Genomic DNA, 23,339 nt, shown 5'->3' with positions numbered 1-23,339 from the left:
CATCATGTGACTTACGAGCATATCTGTAAAGGTTTCAATGATGATACTCTTAGGCACAGAAGATTGGTCTGCTGGCTGAATGAGGTAAACTATCCTCCCTTGGATTCCTCAAAGATGCAGATCTGATAATCGAGCTTCAAAAGGGGACAAATGTGTAAAAAGGGACCACCTGACTCCAGCTCCTGTGAGTGAACCCTCCCTGAGGGCACTAGAATAACTTTTCACTAGCCCTCAGGCCTCCTTGTCGACCAGGAAACTCCTATATCTAGCAACACTTGTCGATAACTGTCTCATCAATACAACAAAAGCTGCATACAACCTCATCAAAAGGTACCTTCTATGGCTTTGTGCATCAGAGATACTCCACCCACAAGAAACTCATTGGTGGCACTGTCGATTGTTTAGAAAGCCAAAAACAACGGTTAACGATATTATCGACAGACACCGCAGTGAAAGACCTGCCAACTGTCTCCTCATCAATGACCACATTGACAGTTTTTAAGTCTGCTGCAATCACGTTGATCTAATCCATGGGTTCAAATAAAATGTAGGGAAAAAAGAATCTGCACAGCCCCCTACCCAAAGGCAAACTAAGATGATACAGCCCTGAACTCCCTTTTCGCACAAATTTAATTAAATGCTTGAGAATTGGAGCGAGGATAACATAGGTCTTCTGAAGACCACCCAGAGCTGTGAAAAGGACCTGATCGAGAACCCGACAAAAGTCCTTTAGAAACTGAAGGAACTTGACTGGATTCTGACTCTAGATACAGCGGCGAGAAATAAACTCACAACTCATTTGCCAGGAAATACAAAAAAACAGAATCAACTCCAAGACTTCATCAAGAAAATTCCGAACAGATTGTTACGCATTCTTACTGCGAGCTCGGCTCAACCGACTAGAAACAAATGAAATACTGGCAGTAAGAGACCTCTCCCTTACCAACAACTGCCGCTTCTGCAAAGTAGACAACGAAAAAGAGACAATTTGCCACTTATTGCTCTCGTGTGTGGGCACTCGAGCAATAAGAATGCAGTATTTGAACCGCTTTCTCTCCAATTCCTTGTTTATGGACAAAGAGACTTGGTGGTCGAGACTAATTGGTGGAAAAAAGTGTTCTTGGGTAATTGCAACTTCAAAAAGCTTCCTTTTAGATCACATGACCAAACACAGAAAATCAGTCCCCTCTGTCAATTTTAGATCTCATCTGGAATTAAGGTTTCTAATCAGTGCTGAGCCCATTCTCAGAACCTCACCTTAAGGTTAGGTTTGGGGGAATATATAAGGCATCAGATGATACTACAGCAGCTCCCCCCTTTCAATGTGTTGCACTTGCATCCTTTGGTGCACCTTCCCATGATTACTCCTCACACAGGCCTCACCGTCAGCCCTTTTTTACTCGATGGAACTGGACGCTCTCTGCACTGCTGCAACCTTTTTTCTTTTTGTTGCTTCAGCTTCCCCTCTTAAAAATGTTTTCTTTGATTTTCTTATGCTGTTGTACCTTGGGCTTCACCACCATACCAATGTATTATGCTGGTGATAACCTGCGCCAGGAAATTCCTAGCTTCTGAGACATAGGGGTTCATACTGGAGTTCCCTGTAATTCAGCTGCAGGAACCTGCTCACACAAAAGTGCAAAAGGTAGCATGTGCCTGTCGCCGAATCTTTCTCATTTGCACAGTGGATATAAAAAGGAGTGTGTAAAAAGGCGGTGTACACTCTTGTACGCTGCTTTTTTCACTCTGCTTTGCAAATAAAATATTCACTGCCTGCCATGTAAGCATGGCAGGTGGCGTTTGCAATGGATTCCTATTTAGTCCGCCTGCTTTTTGCTGGTGCGAAAAGCCGACTGACTACATTGGCATCCCCAGAATTTGTGCCAGAATCAAAATGTATCCTGATGCAAATGCTGGATTCTTTTTATGGCAGAGAAGAAGCGGGCGGTGGAATCGTAAGTTACGATGTGTCCTGCTACTCTAGCCTACACTTGAATGAAAATGGGGCGTAACATAAATAGAAAGCCTAAAAGCCTTATGCTTACATGACACCCAGCTCAAAATGAGCTCCATACTCTGTCTGATGTGCCTGGGTCCCGACCACATCTAGACCGCTTGCCCCTCGTGTTCAGCTCCTGTGCGCTTCTTCGATGACTTATTCGGCAGAGGGATCTTTTTAGCACTTCTCCAATATGTTCAGTAAAGGAGTTGGTCAGAGACCAACAACTGAGGGTTTCACGCTCCACTGAGACAGTAACTCTTCCTTTTCACAGGCGCCTTTGCACAGTGACTCCTTCCAAAGTACTGAGTTCCATCTGCATCACCAGGGACTCCCTTCTACCGCTGCCTGACTGCCACGTGGATACCCTGCTGTTTATGTTTTGTTTCCTTCTCCATCATTCATTGATAATTAAAATAATGTATGTAAACAAGAAAAAACATTATTACTCTAGGAATATCCCCTTTTGTAAGGTTCTACATAGGTTTCCCATTTCCTGGATTAATAGGCACATGCTCTATGTATAAGTATTTCAACGACAGGATGCATGGTCTGTGAGAATTTCTAGGAGTTAACACTCCCGAAGAGATCTTGTGGTAGATCTAGAGTACAGATCCAGAAGGATGTTTTTGCTCAAGCTTGCAAAATTTGGCATAAGCCCCAAACTGTTCTTGCCACCAACAGGATTCTCAAGGCGCATTACTGGCACCTTGCTATTGAAATATTGTGCCTCATCACTCTCCCACAAACACACTTGGCGGTAGCAGCATCTATATCGCTCTACAATAAGCCTTCTACTTAATGGAGCTCCTCCTCGTCACCAAGCATATTGAGTAACAAAGATGAGTTTCTGGACGTCTATGGTTGGAAAATCTACACCAACTCCCCCTGGCTTCAGGCAGGCCAATGCTGATGCTCTTCTGTTTGCTTCTAAGCAAAAACTCTTGAGATCTTGCAGCCGTGACTACTCAAAGAAGCAAATTAATCCTTGATGCCTAAACATACAGGGAAACATACCGGGAAACCAGCCACGAGTACACATGAGAACATTGCTTCTCTTACACTACCAGACTCCAGGAACAGCCAGTCCATGTGAGAAAAGTGGCTAGGGGTTGGCCACCTTTCAAATACTTCCCCTGCACATATGCCTAGCAAGATGGGAAGATCAGACAGGATTGTCTAGGGAAAGCTGGCCTGTCTGTTAGAGGTAGGGAAACTCGAGCAGAAGCCAGGCAATTGGAAATTTGGGTTATCCAGGTAAGGTCATCAGATTAGGTGGAAGTTGACCAAGAGGCCAGCAGGAGGAAGGAGGGGAGTCGCAGCTTGTGGAGGATATTTTTACAGCAGGTGAAGTACATGTTTAGGAGTGAAGTGTGTGATTGAGTAAAGCAGAGTTAGAAGTCAATGTGAAGTTTTTGGTATAGAGTGGAAGGGTGTTTAAGTAGCTTGAAGCGAGGAGAGTAATGGGAGGAAGAGAGTAGTATTGGGGGAACGGGAGAGTAGTAATTTATTTTTAGATGTTTTTATTGGCATTTATACTGGCAGAGAACAGTTAAACATGGATGCATGGCAACATCCGGTTTGTCGCGAAGTTGCCTAATGAACAGTACAAAACAATAACAAAAAACAAAAAATAACTTGACCGTCCCGCCTCCCGCAACCTGCTTCACCCTTTGGTACCATAGAAATTGTCCAGCAACAAGCCCTTCTTTCATCTGTAGTGAGTCAAATTCCCTGAAGCTTCCATCCTCGAACATGTCCCCCCAGGTGTATAGGCCAAAATTCTCCCATTTCCTCATTGCAGGTAAATCGATGGGTGTCTTACAGACATCAGCGAGCATGGGGATTTCACGCATGTATGGTTGGCCCAGGCCGAGCGATGTGCGTGCCTTGTTCCAAACTTGTCTCCCCAGCCTCACCAGCGTGGGCGGGTCAGGAAGCCCGACCTGTGAGTTCCATACTACTTCTTTAGGATGCATTGGAGTTATCAGTTGGCGAAGGAGGCCTGTCTCAGCTGTTGGTTCGTCGGACAACCACTTAACAACGTGTGTCAGTTGTGATGCGAGGTAGTATTTTTGGAATTCAGGCAGCTGGATTCCACCCTCTTTGTACGGGAGAGTGAGGGTGTGCAGCGAAAACCTGTGTCTGGCCGGGCCCCACAGGAAGTCTCTGAGGAGAGATTCCAATTTTCTGAAGAAGAGGGGAGGTATATAGTGTGTTATGTTGGTGAAATAGTACAGGGATCTCGGTAGTATTATCATTTTAGTGATAGCCGCTCTGCCCATCACAGAGAGTGGGAGTCGGGACCAAAATTTGGTGGATTTGCGTACCCCTCGCATTGCTGCTTCCGTGTTGCTTTCGTGTGTGGAAGCAGGCGTGTGCGTGATGGTGAGTCCGAGATAGCGGAACGCTACCGTCTGCCATTGGATCCCGATATCAGGTAGCTCTTCTGTTTCCTTCCCTTGAAGCCCAGCCAGGGGGAAGAAGCATGATTTCTGCCTGCTGAACTTTATCCCGGAGTATTTCGCGAAGTTGTCGAGGATGTCTAATGCTGTAGGTGCATTAATTCGGGGGTTGCGCAGATAAAGGAGGACATCATCTGCATACAGCGAGATAATGTTATCCGTCTCACCCGTTCTGATCCCAGCGTCGAAGAGCTACTTCCTGAAATAGATCGCTACTGGTTCCAGGCCGAGGACGTACAGCATTGGTGACAGTGGGCATCCCTGCCTTGTTCCCCTTTGGATGTCCCAGGATTCCGACACCACACCCCCTGTCTTTACCCTCGCCACTGGGGTGTTGTAGAGCACCTTGATCCATCGTATGAAGTGCTCGCCTAGTCCGAACTCCCTCAAAGTCTCAATCAGCCATTCCCAGAATATTGAGTCAAACGCCTTTATGGCGTCCAGTGAGAGCACAGCCAGATCTTCCTTGCTCCCTGTGGTTTGTGCTATAACGTGCTGGAGCCTTCTCAGGTTGGCTGTGGTGTTACGTCCCAGGACAAAGCCGTTCTGGTCCTCGTGTATTATAGACCCGATCACCCTAGACAGCCTTTTAGCCAGTATGGTTGTTAGGATTTTGCTGTCATAATTCAGCATTGCCAGGGGGCAGTATGAGTCGCACTCGTCGATGGGCTTGCCAGGTTTAAGCATTGGTATTATGAGTGTCTCTCTCATGCTGCCAGGTAATATGCCGGTCTCATATGCCTCTACGTATACTCCGTGTAGGATCGGGGCTAAGATCTCCTCGTAGGTTTTATAAAATTCTGGTGTGAGGCCGTCGGTTCCAGGAGTCTTGCATGTAGAGAGGGACCTAATTGCCTCCGAGATGTCCTCCTTCGTGATGGCTTCTCCCAGCATCTCTCGCTGCTCCGAGCTCAGTTTGGGGAGACCCACTTCAGCCAGGGTGTTGCGAATGTCTCCTATTGGGACCTGTTCATCGTGAGCATAAAGCTTGGCATAGAAGTTTGAGAAGACATCGTTAATTGCCTGTTGTGTCCTCTGGGTTACTCCATGTTTGTCCTTGATTTCTTTGAGGGCTTGCCTTGGTTGCTCTTTCCTGCACAGTCAGGCCAGTATCCTGCCCGGTTTGTCCGCCTCCTTGTGTGCCTTAACAGTGCGTGTGGAAAAGTCAAATTTGGATAGCCTATCCCAGGCGAGTCGGCATTCATCCCTGATTTCTGCCAGCTTGGGTTCCCTCTCGCTGGGTGGGGTCGGGCTGTTTTCCAGTCGCCTGGTCTCCTCTTCCTTGGCCTCAAGTTCCCTTTTCAGTTGCTTCCTGATTCCACCAGCTTCTGCTATCACCTCACCTAAGGTTACTACCTTCATTGCCTCCCAAAGCGTGCCCCACTTCTCGACTGACCCCGTGTTGATTCTTACGTATTCTTAGTTTTTCTCCTAGGGTGTCCCTGAAAGAGGGATCCATCAGGGTCTCCGTGGGCATACGCCACATCGGGATGGGGGGCCTGGGGCCTTTCAGGCTTAGTTGCATGAGCAGAGGAGAGTGGTCCGAGATCGACCTGCCCAGGTAATCCGCGGAGTGCACCTGTGGGATAAGTTCGCCGTTGATGAAAAAGTAATCTATCCTGGTGTGGAGGCCATGTGGAGATGAGAAGAATGAGTAGGATCTATCGGTTGCATGAAGGTCTCTCCAGATGTCGACCAGATCCAAGTCTTCCACTGCTTTGCGAAGTGCCCTTGAGACAGAGTTGTTGGTGGTTTGTGGCATCCTAGACCTGTCCATCTCCTCATTCATAACACAATTGAAGTCGCCCCCCCATAGGAAGGTGTCGTCTCTGTGGTGCACAATTCTAGTGCATAGTTGTTTCAAGTGGGAGGGTACCCCATGCTGAGGAAAGTATGAGTTAACAATATATATCCGTGTGTTCTCTATCATGCCCCACAACACTACAAATCTTCCGCCCTTATCCACTTCTGTTCCCATTTGGTGGAATGGTGTGTCTGAACTTACCCATGTATATATACCCCGTGCATATTTGGAGTAAGATGCGCCACTGCCCTGCCCCCCCCAGTAGTCTGCCAGTTTGTGTGTGGCTTCTGCCAAGAGGTGTCTCCTGGAGTAGTGCAATCGAGACCTTCTTGCGCCTCAGGTAGGAGTGGACACGATTCCTCCTTACGTAGGATCCCATCCCCCTGACATTCCATGTGATTATGTTAAGTTGTGGTGCCATCGCTTGAATACAGTTTCTGTCGTGGGCGGCCCCTCGCCTCTCCAACACATGATCTCTTGTTGCTGGGCGTCGTTTCTTGCACTAGTTCTGCGAGTCGGCCAGATGCATCTCTCGGTGTCGGGTACTCGTTGGTTACTTGGGTTGTTTCGGGTAGCGGGGCGGTCTCAACAGTAACACATAAAGAATAATTGTAACTGGTGCGCCCAGCTCCTGCCGGTGAAGTGCAGTGCTCAGGTGCTCTCGCGCTATCTGGCCCCATCAGGGTTTCCGGCGCGAGCAAGGTCGTGCTGGCAACGGGCCTGCACTGATCTTTCGGGGGTTGTCGTTGCGTGCTCATGTGTGGGAGGCCCGGCCTGCTGCCGTAATCATTTTGCGTTCTCATGTCATGCTGGTGTCCAGCGTGCTCGTATCGTTCTAGGGTGAGGTTCAATGTGCGCATCGGGAGAAAGAGGCTCTGGCGCCAGGCTATCGTGCTTTGCGGGCTGCGACGCAGTCTTCGAGGATGGGCTGTTCAGGGACCTCGGCCAGATTGTTGTGTTCCATCCACATAGCGGCCGCGTCCGGGGTTTCAAGGAATATCGCTCTCCCTTTGTAGATCACCTTTAGTCTGGGTGGGTACAGCAGCATGTACTTCAGGTTTAGTTGCCTCAGTCTGGCCTTAATTGGGACAAAGGAGTTCCTTGCCCTCTGTACCGATTGTGTATAGTCTGGGTAGATGGTAATTTTGGAGTTGTTTCTGTCAATCGCCCCACCTTCCCTGGAGAATCTCAGGATCACTTCCCTTTCTCGAAAGTTGAGAACCTTCGCTATGATGGATCGGGGATAAGAGCCTGGGGGAGGCTTCTTCTGGAGCGATCTGTGGGCTCTCTCTATGGCAAAGCCCTGTGACAGCTTCTCGGCCCCAATCTCCTGCTGGATTAGAGATTCTACATATGCGGTTGGGTCGGAAGTCTCTGTCCCCTCAGGGACACCGAGGATCCTGATGTTGTTGCGCCTGGCGCGTCCTTCCGCCTCCTCCAACCTTGTCTCCAGGATGCCCACCTTCCTCCTGAGATCTGCCACCTCGGCTTTAAGGTCTTTCGTGTCTTCCATCGTGTCTTTCTGGGTGGATTCTATATTGGTGACACGCTCTGTCAGGTTGCGAGCGTCTTGATGGATGAGCTGGATGTCGGCCTTTACCTCCCCTATCTTAGTGTCTATAAACTCCTTTAGGGCCGCTATTGCTTCGAGTACTTGGTTGTTTGCAGGGCTATCTCCCTGGGTGTCCTGTGGCGCCGTCCCCTTTGGGGTAGATTGGGCGGCCGGGTGGGCCTTGGTCGTGAGGAAGGGGTCCATTGTAGCTGTTTTGGGCTTGCTTCTCAGGGTAGACATTGTGATGTTGTTTGCTCGGCTGTTACGCCTCTTCGAACTGGGTTGCTGCGTGGGCCCCTCCAGTCTGCTCTGCCGGTGACCCCACCTGCGATGTTCCGTGTTGTCGTAGTGGGGAATGTTTGCGGTGTGCGCCTCCAGGTCTAGCGGGTACGTGCTGCCTCAAGGTCCCCGGCGTTCGGAGCTCGATGGCGCCAGAGACAGGGCCGTGGCCTGCCCAGGTTTGTGGGGCGTGATGCGGCCCCCAGGAGGGCCTCGCCCTGGGACCTGTCCGCCTCAGGGGTGGTGGACCCACGTTCGTGGTAGGCTAGGGGTGGTGTCGCAGTATGTCCGGGTAGGCAGGGCGCTCGGAGTCACCCCCGTTGGTTGTAGAGGCTGGTGGTGGAGGGCGCTCAGCGCCTGTGGCCCCAGTGTGCCAGTCGGTCGTGGGCCTTCAGGAGGGGGGAGGCAGCGGCCCAGGTCCAGGCTGTCTGGGCCCAGTGGGTGGCAGCGGCCCAGCCCCAGGTGGGCCCACGGTTTGGCAGGTAGTCGCAGTTCTTGATGCGCGCTCTGCGCCGTCTCAGGGTTGCGTCTCACCTTATTTAGAGAAGATCCGCAAAGGCAACCGCCGACCAAGGCCACCGCCGGCCGCTCCTCCTTCAGCACGTATCACAGGCCTCAGGTCTCGTCCTCTTCTCCGGATGACTTCCACCGCAGGCTCCGCGGGGGGGGTCCCACCCGCTGTTGCGCGGCCTGGATGGCCCGGGGTGGCAGGGTACTGGCGGCGTTAGGGGCCCCTCCACCGAGGCCGCCCGGGTGTAGGCCGCTGGTTCGTGCCGGACTCCAGCGGGCGCGCAGTGCTCGGCGCCGCGGTCCTCGGTCGGCTGCCAGCGGGGGCTCCAGGAGGTCCGCGCCGGGTCTCGCCTCCTCCTGTCCGCCGAACTCCTCCAGGCGGCAGGAGAGGAAGGGCAGCGGCCAACCGCTGCTGCTCTTGGCGCTCCGCCTTCGCCGCTCGGGTCCCCGGTGTTAGTACGCCGCGGCCGCCATCTTGCGCGTCTCGCCGAAGGTCAGGGGGGATGCCGGGCCAGGCTTCTTGCTCGGTCCCCGCTGTCCGATTTTTGTCGGACGAAGCTGCAAAGGAGGGGGATTCGTCCCAGCTTCGACTGGGTCAGCTTGATTTTCGGTGTTGCTAGTGATTGGGCTCACTATTCAGGATCAGATTACGGGCTCGGCCGGAGCTCGGGATTTCAGCCTCCTCACTCCATGAGCACCAGGCCACGCCCCCCCAGGGGAGAGTAGTAATGGTAGGAGAGGTGAGGGTAGTGGAAAGGTGTACATGAGCACAAGTGAACTAGCTGGAAGTCTTCAGGAAGTGCAAGAACTGAGGGAACTCGGAAAAACAAACTGCTAATTTGAAGAACTTTGTAGAAACTATTACAATCAATCGGACAAAATAAAATGCCAAGGACAACACAGAATGTACAAATCTGCAGTACTTAAAGCAAAACAATCATACTTCACGACGAGAATCCAATCGGCAACAAACCCACAAAACAAATCATCAAATAAATTAAAAAACAGACATCTTGCAAAAAGCGCATCAGACATCACAATCCCTATGTGACAGCACTGCTAACCACCTAAGAACAAAAATAGAAACAGTTCAACAATCCATTGACGCAAGCCACACATCAATTAACGCACTTAAGGAACCACCAATAACCAGCACACGCCCAACCACAACTGCACCTGACCGTTTTGAACCCATAGATGAAGAAGTTCTAGACGCGTTAATAAAAGATACCAACCTCACAGGATCCCCTTGTGACCCAAACCAACCAAGCATCTTCAAAGAAATCCTCGACAGCAGAACCTCTGCATCATACTTCCAGCTTCTGATCCCTAATCACAGGAATAGTACTTAAAACCTTCAAATCAGCATACATTAAACCCCTCCTAAAAAACGAAATAAAAAGTGCAGAAGATCCCACCAACTACAGACCGATTTCAAACCTACACCACCTGGCGAAACTAATGGAGAACCACGTCTACAAAATCCTGCTCAGCCACATAGCAATCAACAGAATACTCAATCACTTCCAAATCGGCTTCAGACCCTTGAGAGGAACTGAGTCAGCCCTTCTATCCATATGGGACGACCTACAAATAAACTCAGATGACCGCACCCAAATAGCCCTCATACTATTGGACATATCATCTACCTTTGGCACAATCGGATCTACAACCCTAATCATGAGGCTCGAGGAATTCAGTGTAAAAGACTCCGCCCTACAATGGCTAAAATCCTTCCTGACTAACTGAACCTAAAGAAACTTGCCTACCACCCATTAATTCTAACACCAAATAAATCTCCTGCAGCGTACCACAATGCTCTAGCCTCTCCCCACTCCTTTAGAATATATACATGTTCCCTCCCTAATGAAACTGATTCGAACCCATGGACTAACCTCCTACAATTACGCATGATACCCAACTCATCTTTAAAATAACCCCAACCCAAGACCCTCCACAAATGCCTCACGCACATATACACCGGGATGATTACTAACAATCTCAAACTAAACACAACCAAAACAGAAATAATGATTCCCTCCCACCCCCACCTTGAGGTTAATGCAACAGACATACAACTGAACTGGCCCCCAACCAGAGGCCTCTGCCGTAATACAAAACCTGGGAATATTCATGGACCACGGACTCTCACTAGAACCACAAGTTAATGCAATAGCAAAGAAATGCTTCTACCTATTGCGACTAATTAGAGGGATCCTCCCCTACCTCTCCTTCCCACACAGGACCCTGGTAATTCTCATTAGTATTATCAAAAATTGAGTATGCAAACAGCTTGTATGTTGGAATGGCAGAACGTCTCACAAAAAACTTGCAACGCATCCAAAATACTGCAGCAAGGATACTCTTAAAACTAAACCGAAGAGACCACATCACACCAGACTACACTGGCTCCCATTTAAAAAAAAAAATATATAATAATAATAATAATTTTAAAAAAAAATGCATTAACTTCAAAGCCATCATCCGTGCTCACAGATATCTACACGGACAAGCAGACAAATTCCTCCAAGCCATAATCAACCATTGCCAACCAGGAAGAAACGTTAGATCAAGCAACAACCTCCAAATCGCAATTGAACATTATGAAAGAAGATAATTTGGAGGAACCGCATTCTCCCACCTAAAAGCCAATCTATGGAACTCAAACCTGAAGGAAATAAGAATGACAGAAGATCACCTTACCTTCAGAATACAACTGAAAACCTGGCTATTCAACTCACCATGTCCAGCAGAAAAATGAACACCGCCGACTCCAATCACTGCCAAGACATTGCATTCAAGGAACAGTAACAGCACAGATCCTAGAAACAACAACAAAACAACACTTTAGTAAGCGCTAACCACCCCTGTTCCTCGCTCCTTTCCAGCATACCCCTCTTATACCTCACACGCCCTACGTGCCAGTATACGCCACAGATTCCTCACACAACCTATAGGCCAGCCCTAGTACACACAACACTGAATCCACTCATCTCCCATACAAACAAACCGCTGCAAACAAACAGCCAAGGCTTTGAACGTTACCCCTTAGGACACAAACGCCAAGTGCGCACAACCAAATCCTACTCAGAAAGCCGACACGCACAGATGCCAGTTTCTCCTGCTTTTACACACACCAACAAAAGAGCACTGCCTCTATCCTTAACCCTCTTCCCTCACTGACCTACCCTAACCACTTTTTTATAGCAGCACGTGAGTGCCTAGAGACCATATAAATCGTAATGTTGCGTGGTTTAATTCAACATAACATAGCCTAACATTGGCATGGTTGTCACCCAGAACTGGATGAGAGCCGGCGGTAACAGATGAGTTTACAAATCTTTATTAGGTTAAAAAAAAAAACTATGCAAATACTTAAGAGGTGGGTGAAGGAGCAATAGGGTGACTCCATTCGACTACTCAGAATGAGGGTATATGATGTCAGATACAGCCTGCTTTCCAAGCAATCTGATTAGCTGGGGTGCCCCACTAGATTGCTAATCAACCAATGGACATCAACATGCTTGGCTATACTCTCTAGTAATCATTGGAGTAACTTTGCTGAAAAAGGTGGAGGAGACATGACATCTGAAGAAAAGGTGCCCCAGCCGAATGAATGGGGACAAAATGGTGTGCCATGAAAGTTGGGGGGGACAAACGCCCCTGTCCACCCCTAAAATGACGCCCATGCTGGTAATGGTAGTCCGTAGAGTGAGGCGAGTGGAGGCTTCAGGTGTGCGGGTCAGTCGCTGATGTCAGCGAAATGTCTAGCTTTAGCATCATAAAGCTCAGACATTGATGAATGAGGGAATGCTGCGCCACCTGGAATATGTATGAAGATCGACTCACCCAAGTTCCTTTTTGTGTTCAGCACTGAAGCAATGCTGGCTCATATTCTGGATTGTTGTGTGTGAACTAACGCTTTTATTCGATGACCGAAGTCCAGACATTACTCTGTCAGCCTGTTGTCCTGTAAGTATTGTAGCTGCCCAGTTTGAGCTATTAAAACAACAAAGAGAAGCCAAAAGCCTCTCTTTCATTAGATGAGGGTGATTGAAACAAATCTATTGTGCTAAAAGTGCAACTGCTATAATGCACATCTCTTCATTGTAACTTTATTAAATAACTTCATCTGAAATTCATATGTAATAATAAACCCCTTTGAGGAAATTAATTGCATTTGCATTACAGAAATCCCAGCCATTTTGTGAAATGAGACAGTGCTAGTCTAATGCTACAACAAATGTCAATTGGTTTCTCATAATAGCATTTTTATATTTTGCAAAATTCCTTCCAGAGTAACTTTTCCAATTAGAATCCAAAATAGCACCATACCAATTTTAGATGAGGTTCTTACAGCTTAGTTTTCCCTTTGCCTAATCACAAATACAAATATATCTTATAAATCCAGAGACTGTGAAGCAAACCTGAATACACTTTTTATGATCCGTGTTTCACACCTTCATTTGTTATGCATAGTTTTTAATATGAAGTTGATTGTTTATTGCAAGTGAAATTACCCCTTTGTGACACCAAATGTGCAACTGCAGCCATTGCAAATGCGATGCCCAAACAATATCAATGTGTTGTGAAATAATTTTTATACTTGCTTATGTGATGCCTTTTAAATCATGTTTTTGTTTCTTGATGTTCATTTCCAGTGTTGGTAGATTACAGTCAGAACTCGGAATCCAGAAACAGAATAATATTAGAATCAGTGACTTTCCAAAAACAATTTCTTTAATTGTAAGTTTTTTTCTCTTCACGAACAATCTTCTAAACCCATTTCATGCTTTTACTGAAGGTTTAAGCAAACAACAATGTTATCCTTTATCTTCGAATGACTAATGAAGATGTTGCTTGTCTCTGTGATGGGTAGTTTTAATTCTCTGACATCATTTTATACAGAGTAAAGAAATACCACCTCTATTCTGGCTGGTTCAGGTTCCAAATTAGTTTTGAATTGTTTACTCCTGATATAAATGTCTACACAGTTGCAAAAGAGCTGATTGTGACATAATGCTCATCTGAACCACATTTCTATATGTACATATTTGTAGTGCTATTGTCGCCATTTCATCTGTGGATCAGTATATTCATATTTTAACATGAATGGTATTTCTAATACAGATTTCCTCTTTACTGGGTAACTATTATACTGTCAGTGGTCTTTGTTGACCACTGTATCAGGGACTGTTAAAGTGGTCAACATAAATCTACAGATAGGACACTGTTGGTTTATTTTTTTTAAGATTTTGAGATCACAGGCCAGGTTTGTCTGAAATTTGACCACATGGTTTATAGGGAGACACATACTCCTAGGAAATTCAGGAAAGGGGAAATGCATTGAACTGGAGTAGTTGAGTAGGATGAATGAGGGAGGTAGTCCGTGATTGGGCACTCAGTTGGATTTAGGGTAGGTTTTGCTTATGCAGTGCTATGTGTGGAATTTAGGTAACTAACAACACACATGCCTTTTGATGCGATTTTGGGGTGAGGCTGTGAGGGAGAGCAGCTACGGGGACTGCGAGAAACACACCTACCTGACAGTTTATTTTATATGACACCTTCAGAAATCTAGAGAAAATAGCAATTGAAGATTGCAGGAGGAGAAACCAGGCATTCTGTCATGCATGCCAAGGCAGACTTATTCCTCTTAAATCACACAACCTACACCGTACTCGGTCAGACTAGAGGCAGTAGGGTGATGTCCTTAAATCACACATACCACACCTTATATACTCAAGCTTTAGACCACAAAGCGTGCTCCCTAAATCACATGCCCGGTACCATACAAGCTCAAGCTGTAGACATCAGATCTATCACCTAAATTATGGCTACTACACTGTACAAGATCAGACTTTTGGCAATCAAACTATCCCCCTAAATTGCATACATTGTACTTGACATGGTCAAACTGTAGACAGTAGAGCTATCCTGCACAGTGCCTGGTCAGGTTATAGACAGCAGAGCTATCCCCCTAAATTGCACATACATTACCATACATGCTGAAGCTTTAGACAGCAGAGCTTTCCCCTGGAAATCACATGTCCTGGACTGTACAAGTTCAGATTCTATACTACAGAACTATCCCCTGAAATGTCATACCCTGTAAATTACATGCTCAAGCTTTAGACAGCAGAGCTATCCCTCTAAATGAAGAGCCCAAATGTCACAGGAAAGTATAATTGACCAGGCAACCAAAGAGCAGCCAAGTTCTAGAATGTATGCCTTTTTGTTGTTTTTGTACCTAGTTCAAAACTACGCACCACAATTCTCTAAAATTCTTCCCAGGCATCATACTAACTTGTGTAAATGTTGTAAATACTAGAGCACAATTCAATTAACACCCCAATTACTCCAGAAAGGCAGACCACCATCCTTTGTCGGAGTCTGAATAGCTGATAATGGGCTGGTAGTGTAGTACCTTTCTGACTCCAGGAGACCCCTGTGGGGAACTGCTTACATCTTGTGCATATGATAATCCCTGACAGCCACTCCCTACCTTTGGACTGAATGGAGTGCTGACAACGCAGTGCTCTGGCTCCTGCGTGCATGTGCAGGAACTAGGAAGCGCTCTATACTTACTAGTTCATAACATTGTTTGTGGCAGCTGAAGGGCCCTTGTCACAGTAAGTGGCGTCGGAGGGGAGCAGGATCCGGACCGGGGCTTGAGCTAAGTGTAATATTTTATTTATTTATTTATTTCAAACCATTTTATTACATATTCAAACAAACAAAATCAATACAAACCAAACATGCAGTGCAGATATCAACAGTAAAATTGTTCACATTGTTCATTGTATAATTTCAGTCACTGCTCCCCTTATAGCAACCCCCCCCCTTGCGAGCCTATTTGTTCCACTCACTCTGTATCTGCCACGCGTGGTGGGGGTCTCGTTTTCTGTGGATTCTGTCAGATCTTTTATCGTTCCAAACAATTCCGCTATCAACGATTTCCATGCTATCAGGGTTCCCACCTCTTCCTCTCCCCCTATGTTACTTGCCTCTTGCCATACCATGGTCTCCGCCCACTTCTGCAACTCTTTCCACCACACTTCCACCCGTGGTCTATGACATGTCTTCCATCCCATGGCAATCCTTCTTTTTGCAAGCACATATGCTAGATGTTTCAATTTATTGACATGCTTAAGTTTCTGAGATCTGGGGAACCCCCCAGCAAGCAGGCCCAGGCTGAATCTATAATAGTGACCCCCTTTCCGAAGGTTTCCGAGCTACTTCACGCCAGAAGCGCTCAATCACTGGGCATGACCAGAACATGTTTACCATGTCAGCCTGTTCTTCGTCGCATTTGGGACATGTTTGTTGTCCTGCATTTTCAAACCTCGATATCCTCAGAGGTGTCATGTATGCCCTGTGCGTAATATATAGTTGTATCTGTTTTAGTCTCGCGTTCCTTGACACCTTCATGTGGGTACCCCAGGGCACGTTCCCACATCCCATCCTCTATCGGGGCTCCCACTTCCGCTTCCCAGTCTAGTCTCAATTGCGTTAATTCTTTCCCGACCTTAGACATCATCATCTCGTACAATCTAGAGATCTCATGCCCTCCCTCCGTAATATCATATATCGTGTTTATGGTAGCATCTGGTTCTTCTTCTAGTACTGTTTCAGGCCATGTTTTCTTAATTTTCTGCACCATTCTATGATATGTGATATATTGGCCCACGTGTAACCCCATTTCCTCTCCCAGCTCTTCAAAATGTATAATAGTCCCCTCCCGCCAGACATCTCCAATCGTTACCAACCCGACCGATTCCCAATGGTTTGTGATTGTCATCCGTAGCTGCTCACCCCCCCCCCCCCTGCCAATGCAACCAACGGCATCTGCGGGGAGCATGGAACTGGATTTTCCATCATCTGGCATGCTTGGCGCCACATCTTCCACCCAAGCATCATCATTTTAGGGCGCTCTTTCATTTCTGTCTTGGGCAGCCAGATCATCTCTTTTAAATAGAATGGGGCACAATCTTGTCTAAACAACCTGGATTCAGGGGTCGCTTCATCTGAGAGCCATTTAGCGATATATTGCAGTTGGCTCGCTACGTAATAGACTTCATAATTAGGCAGTTTTATTCCCCCTTTTTCATAAAAGTTCTGCAGCTTCCATAGTGCCACCCTATTCCTGGTGCCATGCCACAGGAAATCCCTGCACGTGCCGTTCATTTTAGTGAAAAACTTCTTGGGTATCAGGTACGGAATGTTCCCAAAATAATGCAGGAGCCTGGGCAAGACCACCATCTTGAGCATTGCCCCTCGTCCCATCATTGCTAGAGGCAACTTCACCCAGAATTTCATACACTTCTCAATTTTCTCTATGGTTACCTTGGTATTGTACCTGTGGTGTTCTTCAACCGTGTGGTACACATCTATCCCAAGGTGCTGAAAATTACCAACAGCCCAAGGAGTTTGCAGCACCGGCAACTGTCTAACAGGGATTCCCTTATAACTACCTAGCGGGAAAATAATAGATTTCTGAGGATTCACCGCTATGCCAGACAGCCCCGCATACCTCTCCATCACCTCCAGGATGTAATGGAGATTCTCCTCCGGGTGCCTCAGGTACAGCAGCAAATCATCCGCATACAAGGAGATCAAGTGTCGCTCCCCTCCCACCTCGATAAGTGTAATATTTTATTTTGTATATGTGATTGATGTGTGTGTTGTGTGTGTATGTAGGTATGTATGCATGACTGAAGGAATGAGCATGTATATGATGTATGGGTGGTTAGCTGTGCAGATGAATGAGCTAGTGAATGCTGTTTGAATGCTGTGTGACAGAGCGAGTAAATGCTTTGTTAATGTGTGTTTCACTGAGTGAATGCAGTTTGAAAAGACTGCTTTGTGAAATTGTGAATGAGCGAGTGGATGCTCTGCAAATGTGTCTTTAAATGAGAGTGAAAGTGAATGATGTATGAATGCTGCATGAATGTTAATTTAAATGAGCGCATGTATGCCATTTGAAATTAATGCTGCGTGAATGTGTGTTTTGAATGAGTGAATGCCGTCTGAAATGATTGCTGTGTGAATGTTTATTTGAACCAACAAGTGAATGCTGTTGAAATTAATGCTGAGTGAATGTGTGTTCAAATGAGCAAGCTAATGCCCAAACTACTTATTGGTAATCTTCTGTACTCTGAATTCTACTCTCTCATCCAGTCCTTAACAAATAAGTAGGACTTGGCAGAGCAATAGGGACAAGGGCGTGATGCTGTCTTAATGCTGTGTGAACGTGTGTTTAAATGAGCCAGTGAATGTGCAGGCCTGCAAGACTGATTTTGGTTGGGGCATGGAAGGGGAGATTTCTTTACTGAGCATCTCCATTAAAGCAAGCATGATAAATCTTACTATGTAGCTAGACTGGCATTTTGGTGTAGCCAGTCTATCCATTGCTTACTGTTGTCATTTGATAATCATTTTATTGTTTGAAAGTGCTGCTAATCTTGGTTGCGATTTAAAAAAAGAGCTTGTTTGCTCAGCATGCGTACCGCTGCCATAAGACTACAATTCCCAGTAGTCTTGTAATCTAACGGCGCGAATAAGGCAAGGCGGTCTGTTTTGGTCCGTTGTGCTCCGGTGTGTCTGGTGTGCCCTTGGCTCCACATAAGTAGTAAATATGACTGCTGCTTCTATCCTGGCACTAATCGAAAAGGCAAAAAAGGAATCTGCGCCCAGAACGGTGCTACTAGAGGAAAAGGTAGTTCAGGTAGGCCCTCGTATGCGTACACTGGGGACGGTCCTCTTGTAACTGAAGGACCAGCACAAGAGGGATATGTAGGAAGAGTTATGACGGCAGGAGCTGAAATAGGAGCTGCCGAACAACCGTTAGTGGGAGAACAACCTGATGCGTATCACGTAGAGATTAAAGGAAAGTATGCTGATTTCCTTCAGCTTGGAACATGATCCACCTGTGCCAAGGACCTAGTGAGTCCCACCATGGTATACGGTTGCCCAGCAGCACAAAAATAGGTTGGAGTGTTTTTACCCAAACCAGCCCAATCAAAGCTACCTTGTAGTAGTTTGGGTGGCCTTAAGTGCTTACTGCTTAACACACGTCCCCTTGTTAAGCATGCTCTGGATGTGGCAACATATATAGCGCTACATGATGTAGACAACTGCGCTCTTACTGAGACATGGATCCATGCAGCGGACGGGCCATCGCTTGCACTGGCCATCCCCCAGGGTTACAACATTCTTTTGCAGGACAGACTAGAGGGGAAGGGAGAGGGAGTTGCCTTTATTTAAAAAAATACTTTGGACATCTGGAAAGTTGACTTTGGAAACTTGAATGGATGTGATATACTTTACATTAAAGTAAGGTCAGATCCAGCGAATACATTCAATATGATTCTGGTATACAGAAACCCTACTGTTATGCAGGACTTTGGTTGTCTAATATGTGACAGACTTCTTGCTTTTTTTAAACTTAATTCCAGAGCACTTATCTTAGGTGATTTCAATCTCTGGCTGAATGAAAACTATGCTCATGCTGGGTCTCTCGAGGAGGCACTAGCAGGCTTGTGTTTTGAACAGCATGTGAAGTCCACCACACACGATAAGGGTAATACCTTGGATTGGCTGATGGGGTACAATGTGACCATAGTCAATCAGGATATTTAACCATGTCCCTGGTCTTACCATTTCTTTATACACATTGTAATGGTATGTGAGAAGCAAATTGTGAACAGGAAATTGCCAAAAACCACAATATTATGTAGAAACATCAGGAAATTAAGTCCAGAGCTTTGAACCCCTGGTTGACACCACTCTATTAGGAACTGGATGAGTCTCGTACTGTGGAGGAAATTGTTAATGTTCTGCAGTGAACTTTACAGAAGGCTATTAACGCCCTTGCTTCCCTCAGAGAGAAGAAAGCTATCCAGAGGGAGAATAATCTGTGGTTCACCCCGGAGTTGCAAGCACTCAAGAGGGGAAAAAACCAAAACATTGTATAAATGGAAAAAAATCCCTTCTAGGGTCTGATAAAGACACATAAAATCATAGCAAAAAGATATAAAGCAGCCATTATCCAGGCCAAAAAAACCTGCCTGGATGATCGAATTAATAAAGCTCATTCTCAACCACGAGTGCTTTTTAAAATTTTGAAGGAACTGGAACATCCCAACCAATACAATACAAGTGATTGGTGTAGCTCAGTTCAGGGCGCCATGTTCGATAAATTAAACACCATTAAAAACAAGATTGAAACCACCAAGAAGGTGATAATTCCCATTGACACTAGAATTTTGAGTCACATCAGAAGAATATGGAAATCGGAGGAACAGTTAATTTTAAACCGGTGAGTGAATCCAAATTGACACTAATATTGGAAAAACTTAAACCCACTAATTGTAAAGGGGATGTCTGTCCCGCGCTGGCCCCCTGGCCATCAAAGCCTGCTCTCCGATACCTATCCCGGCTATGTGTACATTTGTTAATGCTTCATTTAGAGAAGGCTGTGTTCCTAATGCCATCAAGAGCACTTGGATCACACCACTATTGAAAAAAACTAGCTTATGTCCATTAAACCCACTGAGCTATTGTCTTATATCCAACTCACCATATTTGCTCAAGATTTTGGATCGAGTTGCGTATATGCAGGTGTCGGAATATCTCAGAACCAACAATATTCTGAACAAACGGCAGTCAGGGTTTATAGAAAGCCATGGCACAGAGACAGCACTGCTGTATCTTAAGTCCAGATTGTTGCGTTATATGGACAATGGACAGGTGGTCATGCTCATGCTTCTGGACCTTTCTGCCGCCTTTGACCTGGTGGACCATGCCCTGCTGGTCGCAAGGTTGGAGGAGGTGACAGGGTTCTCAAGGTCGGTAGCATGTTGGGTTGAGTCTTTCCTCAGCAATCGCCAATGCTCGGTAAGCAATACAGTTGCGGATGCAACACCCATTGAACTCATACAGGGAGTACCACAAGGGGCTTGCCTGTCACCCATATTCTATAATATTTTTACCATCCCATTCTTTGATTTCGTGGAAGAAAACCAAATTGAGTTTGCTAACTGTGCTAATGACACACAATGTGTTGTACCCCTCTCTGGCAACTTTGCGGAGGAAGAGATCACGATCAACCGGATATATGGTTTGATTCAATGCTGGATGTGCATTAATGGGCTTGCACTCAATACAAGTAAAACTGAGTTGATACTGGTAGGCACAGCAGCTAAAACCTCTAAGATGGAAAGGGAATACGCTCAATTCCAAATTGATGGCTATGAGATCAAAATAAAAATAAGTTAAAGACCCCTGCGGTCTACTTTGACCAGAACTTGAACATGAAAGCACAGGTCAGTAGCCAGGTTTCATCTGCTTCATATTACGTCAAGTTACTGGCACATGCACGTCCTTACATCTCGAGAAAAAATATAGAGGTACTTGCCAGCACCCTAATGGGATCCAGACTGGATTATTGCAGTAGCTTGTTAGTGGGCTTACCCAAAACACGAGTTAATCGGCTACAAGTTGTGTAGAACGCCGTCAGAATTATAATGGATCTCAACAGAAAGGACCATATTTCTGGTGAGAAGGAGCCTACAATGGCTTTCCATGAAAGCCAGGGTCACCTTTCAATTTCTCCTAATCATTACTGGAAGTGAAATCTAATTCACACAATCTGAGATCCCACAAAACCAAGCAATTCAAAATAATCCTGGCTTGCCGATTGTCTTAAGCGAAGAAAGGAGCTTTCTTTGTGGCAGCCCCCTCTGTGTGGAACACACTTCCTGTTAACCTTAGAGCGGAAATGTCAGCATTTGTTTTCAGGAAGAAATTAAAGACATACTGGCTAGATCTTTCTCCTGCTTTTGCTCTATTGATCATCGCTAACCTCTTGCCTGACTGATGGTATCCCTCTATGTATTATTTTCGTCTGTGTCCCCTGCTAGCGCCCTTAAGCCTCCGGGTCAGTGGTGCGCAATACACATCAATAAAGTAAATGTAGCATGATATATTTTATTGGGCATCTATCTATGATAAAGCAAACATGATCAGTGTTATTATGTGTCTAGAGTGGCATTTTGGTGCAGCCACTATACCCATTTTCATTTGCATGAGATGTTCCTACTGGGCATCTATGATAAAGCAAGTGATGCACATTATTGCATTTGTAGACTGCCATTTTGGTGCATCCATTCTAGATATTAAAAAAAAAAAATATATATATATATATATATATATATATATATATATATATATATATATATATAATTTTGAAGCATCTTCACCCAAAGTGTCCTGGAAGCCAGTCCTGTATGCCTGCCATCCCAGACAAGGGAACTTTGTGGATCCAGAAGAGTGCCCGAAACTCTTGAAGCAAAGAAGTTTCTGTGTCGCTCAGTGTCCATGACCGCTGCCATCCAGGTTGCTAAGTATCCCCAGGAAGAGAATGTACGCTGGCATAGTGCTGCTTAACACCCAGAGCTTTGAACGTTCCAAATCATTGAAGAATCTTTCACGGGGCATCAATGCAACATCATCTGCCCACTTATCCTGCCGGAGAAGGTCCAGGGCCGCTGCCTGCAGTGGAGTGTCCGCTGGTGCATTTCCTGCCACCAAAATCCAAAGACTACTTACCGAATGTCCAGACTTAGTGAGGGTCTGCAGTTCAGTCATTGTGTCCAGGTTACCAGAAGTCATCCTCTGGTCTGTGCTGCAGCTGCAGCACTGAAGAACCAAAAGGCGGAAAACCCGACACCTAATTCTGCCACTGCACCTGTTACCGCCGAAGGTCATCCAAGGCCACCAAGGGTCTTAGCTTCTACAGCCAGGCCTTGTCTGGGTCCACAGTAAGTTTCACCTTCCTGGGACATCCACAGCCAGAGTAACGAACCGCCACTTGAGACCACAATGAAAACCAAAAGTGCTGCCTTTCCAACACTGCTTGGTTCCTTTCTTCTTCTCGCAATTGACATCCCAGTGACTCCTTTTTCCAAAGGGGATCTATCATTGGAGTGACTCGTCGAGTAAGGCCAAGAAACTCCACTTTGTTTGCTAAGGCACGCAAGGTACTATGACGAGGAAGAGCATCTTCCCTCCTAAAGAATCATCCAGGAGTCCTAGATTTGTCTTGGATGCTGTTCTCCTGTGACTTCCCAGGTACTTTGGGGGGGTAGTGGTTCCTGTAGGAAAAACATAGCATTACCATACTAAATAATAAAAGGCCGGATGTATGTTTGTCCGAAGCCGTCCTGCCCGCTTCGCCTGTTATCACCGCTAGAGGAAGCTGTTGCTGCATACAACAATAAGTCTTCAAGTTCATCTTCCAGGCGAACAAAATGTATATTTCAACAATGATAACATACAATTAGCTGCAGAAAAGGCACACTAAGAAAATATATGCATTAAAAAAACATAAACACATTAATTTGACTAAGCACGATTTATCTAAGAAAATGTGTTTTCAATGTACTTATGTATTCTGTAACTATTCATTGTAATATTTCTTGGGATGTATTATATCAATAATATTCTGCATGCACGTTTTACATTTTATTTGACTTCCTATGTATTTATACTCTGAAAATGTCTTCTTTTACACACATTAGCCCATGTACACTGGCTTTTACAGTAGGTGAACATATTTGGACTGGGCTGTAATATGCAAGATAAAGTACACGATTGCTTTTCCCTTGCAGAATGCCGAAGTGTGGGGATCCTCACAAAGTATTGCTACTTTAAAGAAAGCAATCTGCC

The 23,339-nt window shown here is 45.9% G+C and overlaps 1 protein-coding gene across 1 annotated transcript in view; it reads left to right on the top strand.

Moving 5' to 3' along the window:
• Positions 1 to 23,339, top strand: part of RBM44 (RNA binding motif protein 44) — a 1,098,830-nt gene that overhangs the window by 322,058 nt on the left and 753,433 nt on the right. Inside the window, exon 6 of the mRNA XM_069615953.1 lies at positions 13,271 to 13,355. Coding sequence (XP_069472054.1) covers positions 13,271 to 13,355 — 85 coding nt within the window. The remainder of the gene's footprint in view (positions 1 to 13,270; positions 13,356 to 23,339) is intronic.

Source organism: Ambystoma mexicanum, chromosome 9, assembly GCF_040938575.1.
Source record: "Ambystoma mexicanum isolate Mex_15411 chromosome 9, UKY_AmexF1_1, whole genome shotgun sequence".
In the NCBI taxonomy this organism is placed as follows: Eukaryota; Metazoa; Chordata; class Amphibia; order Caudata; family Ambystomatidae; genus Ambystoma; species Ambystoma mexicanum.
The sequence above is the reverse complement of the archived record's forward strand: the minus strand, read 5'-3'. Positions and strand labels throughout refer to the sequence as shown.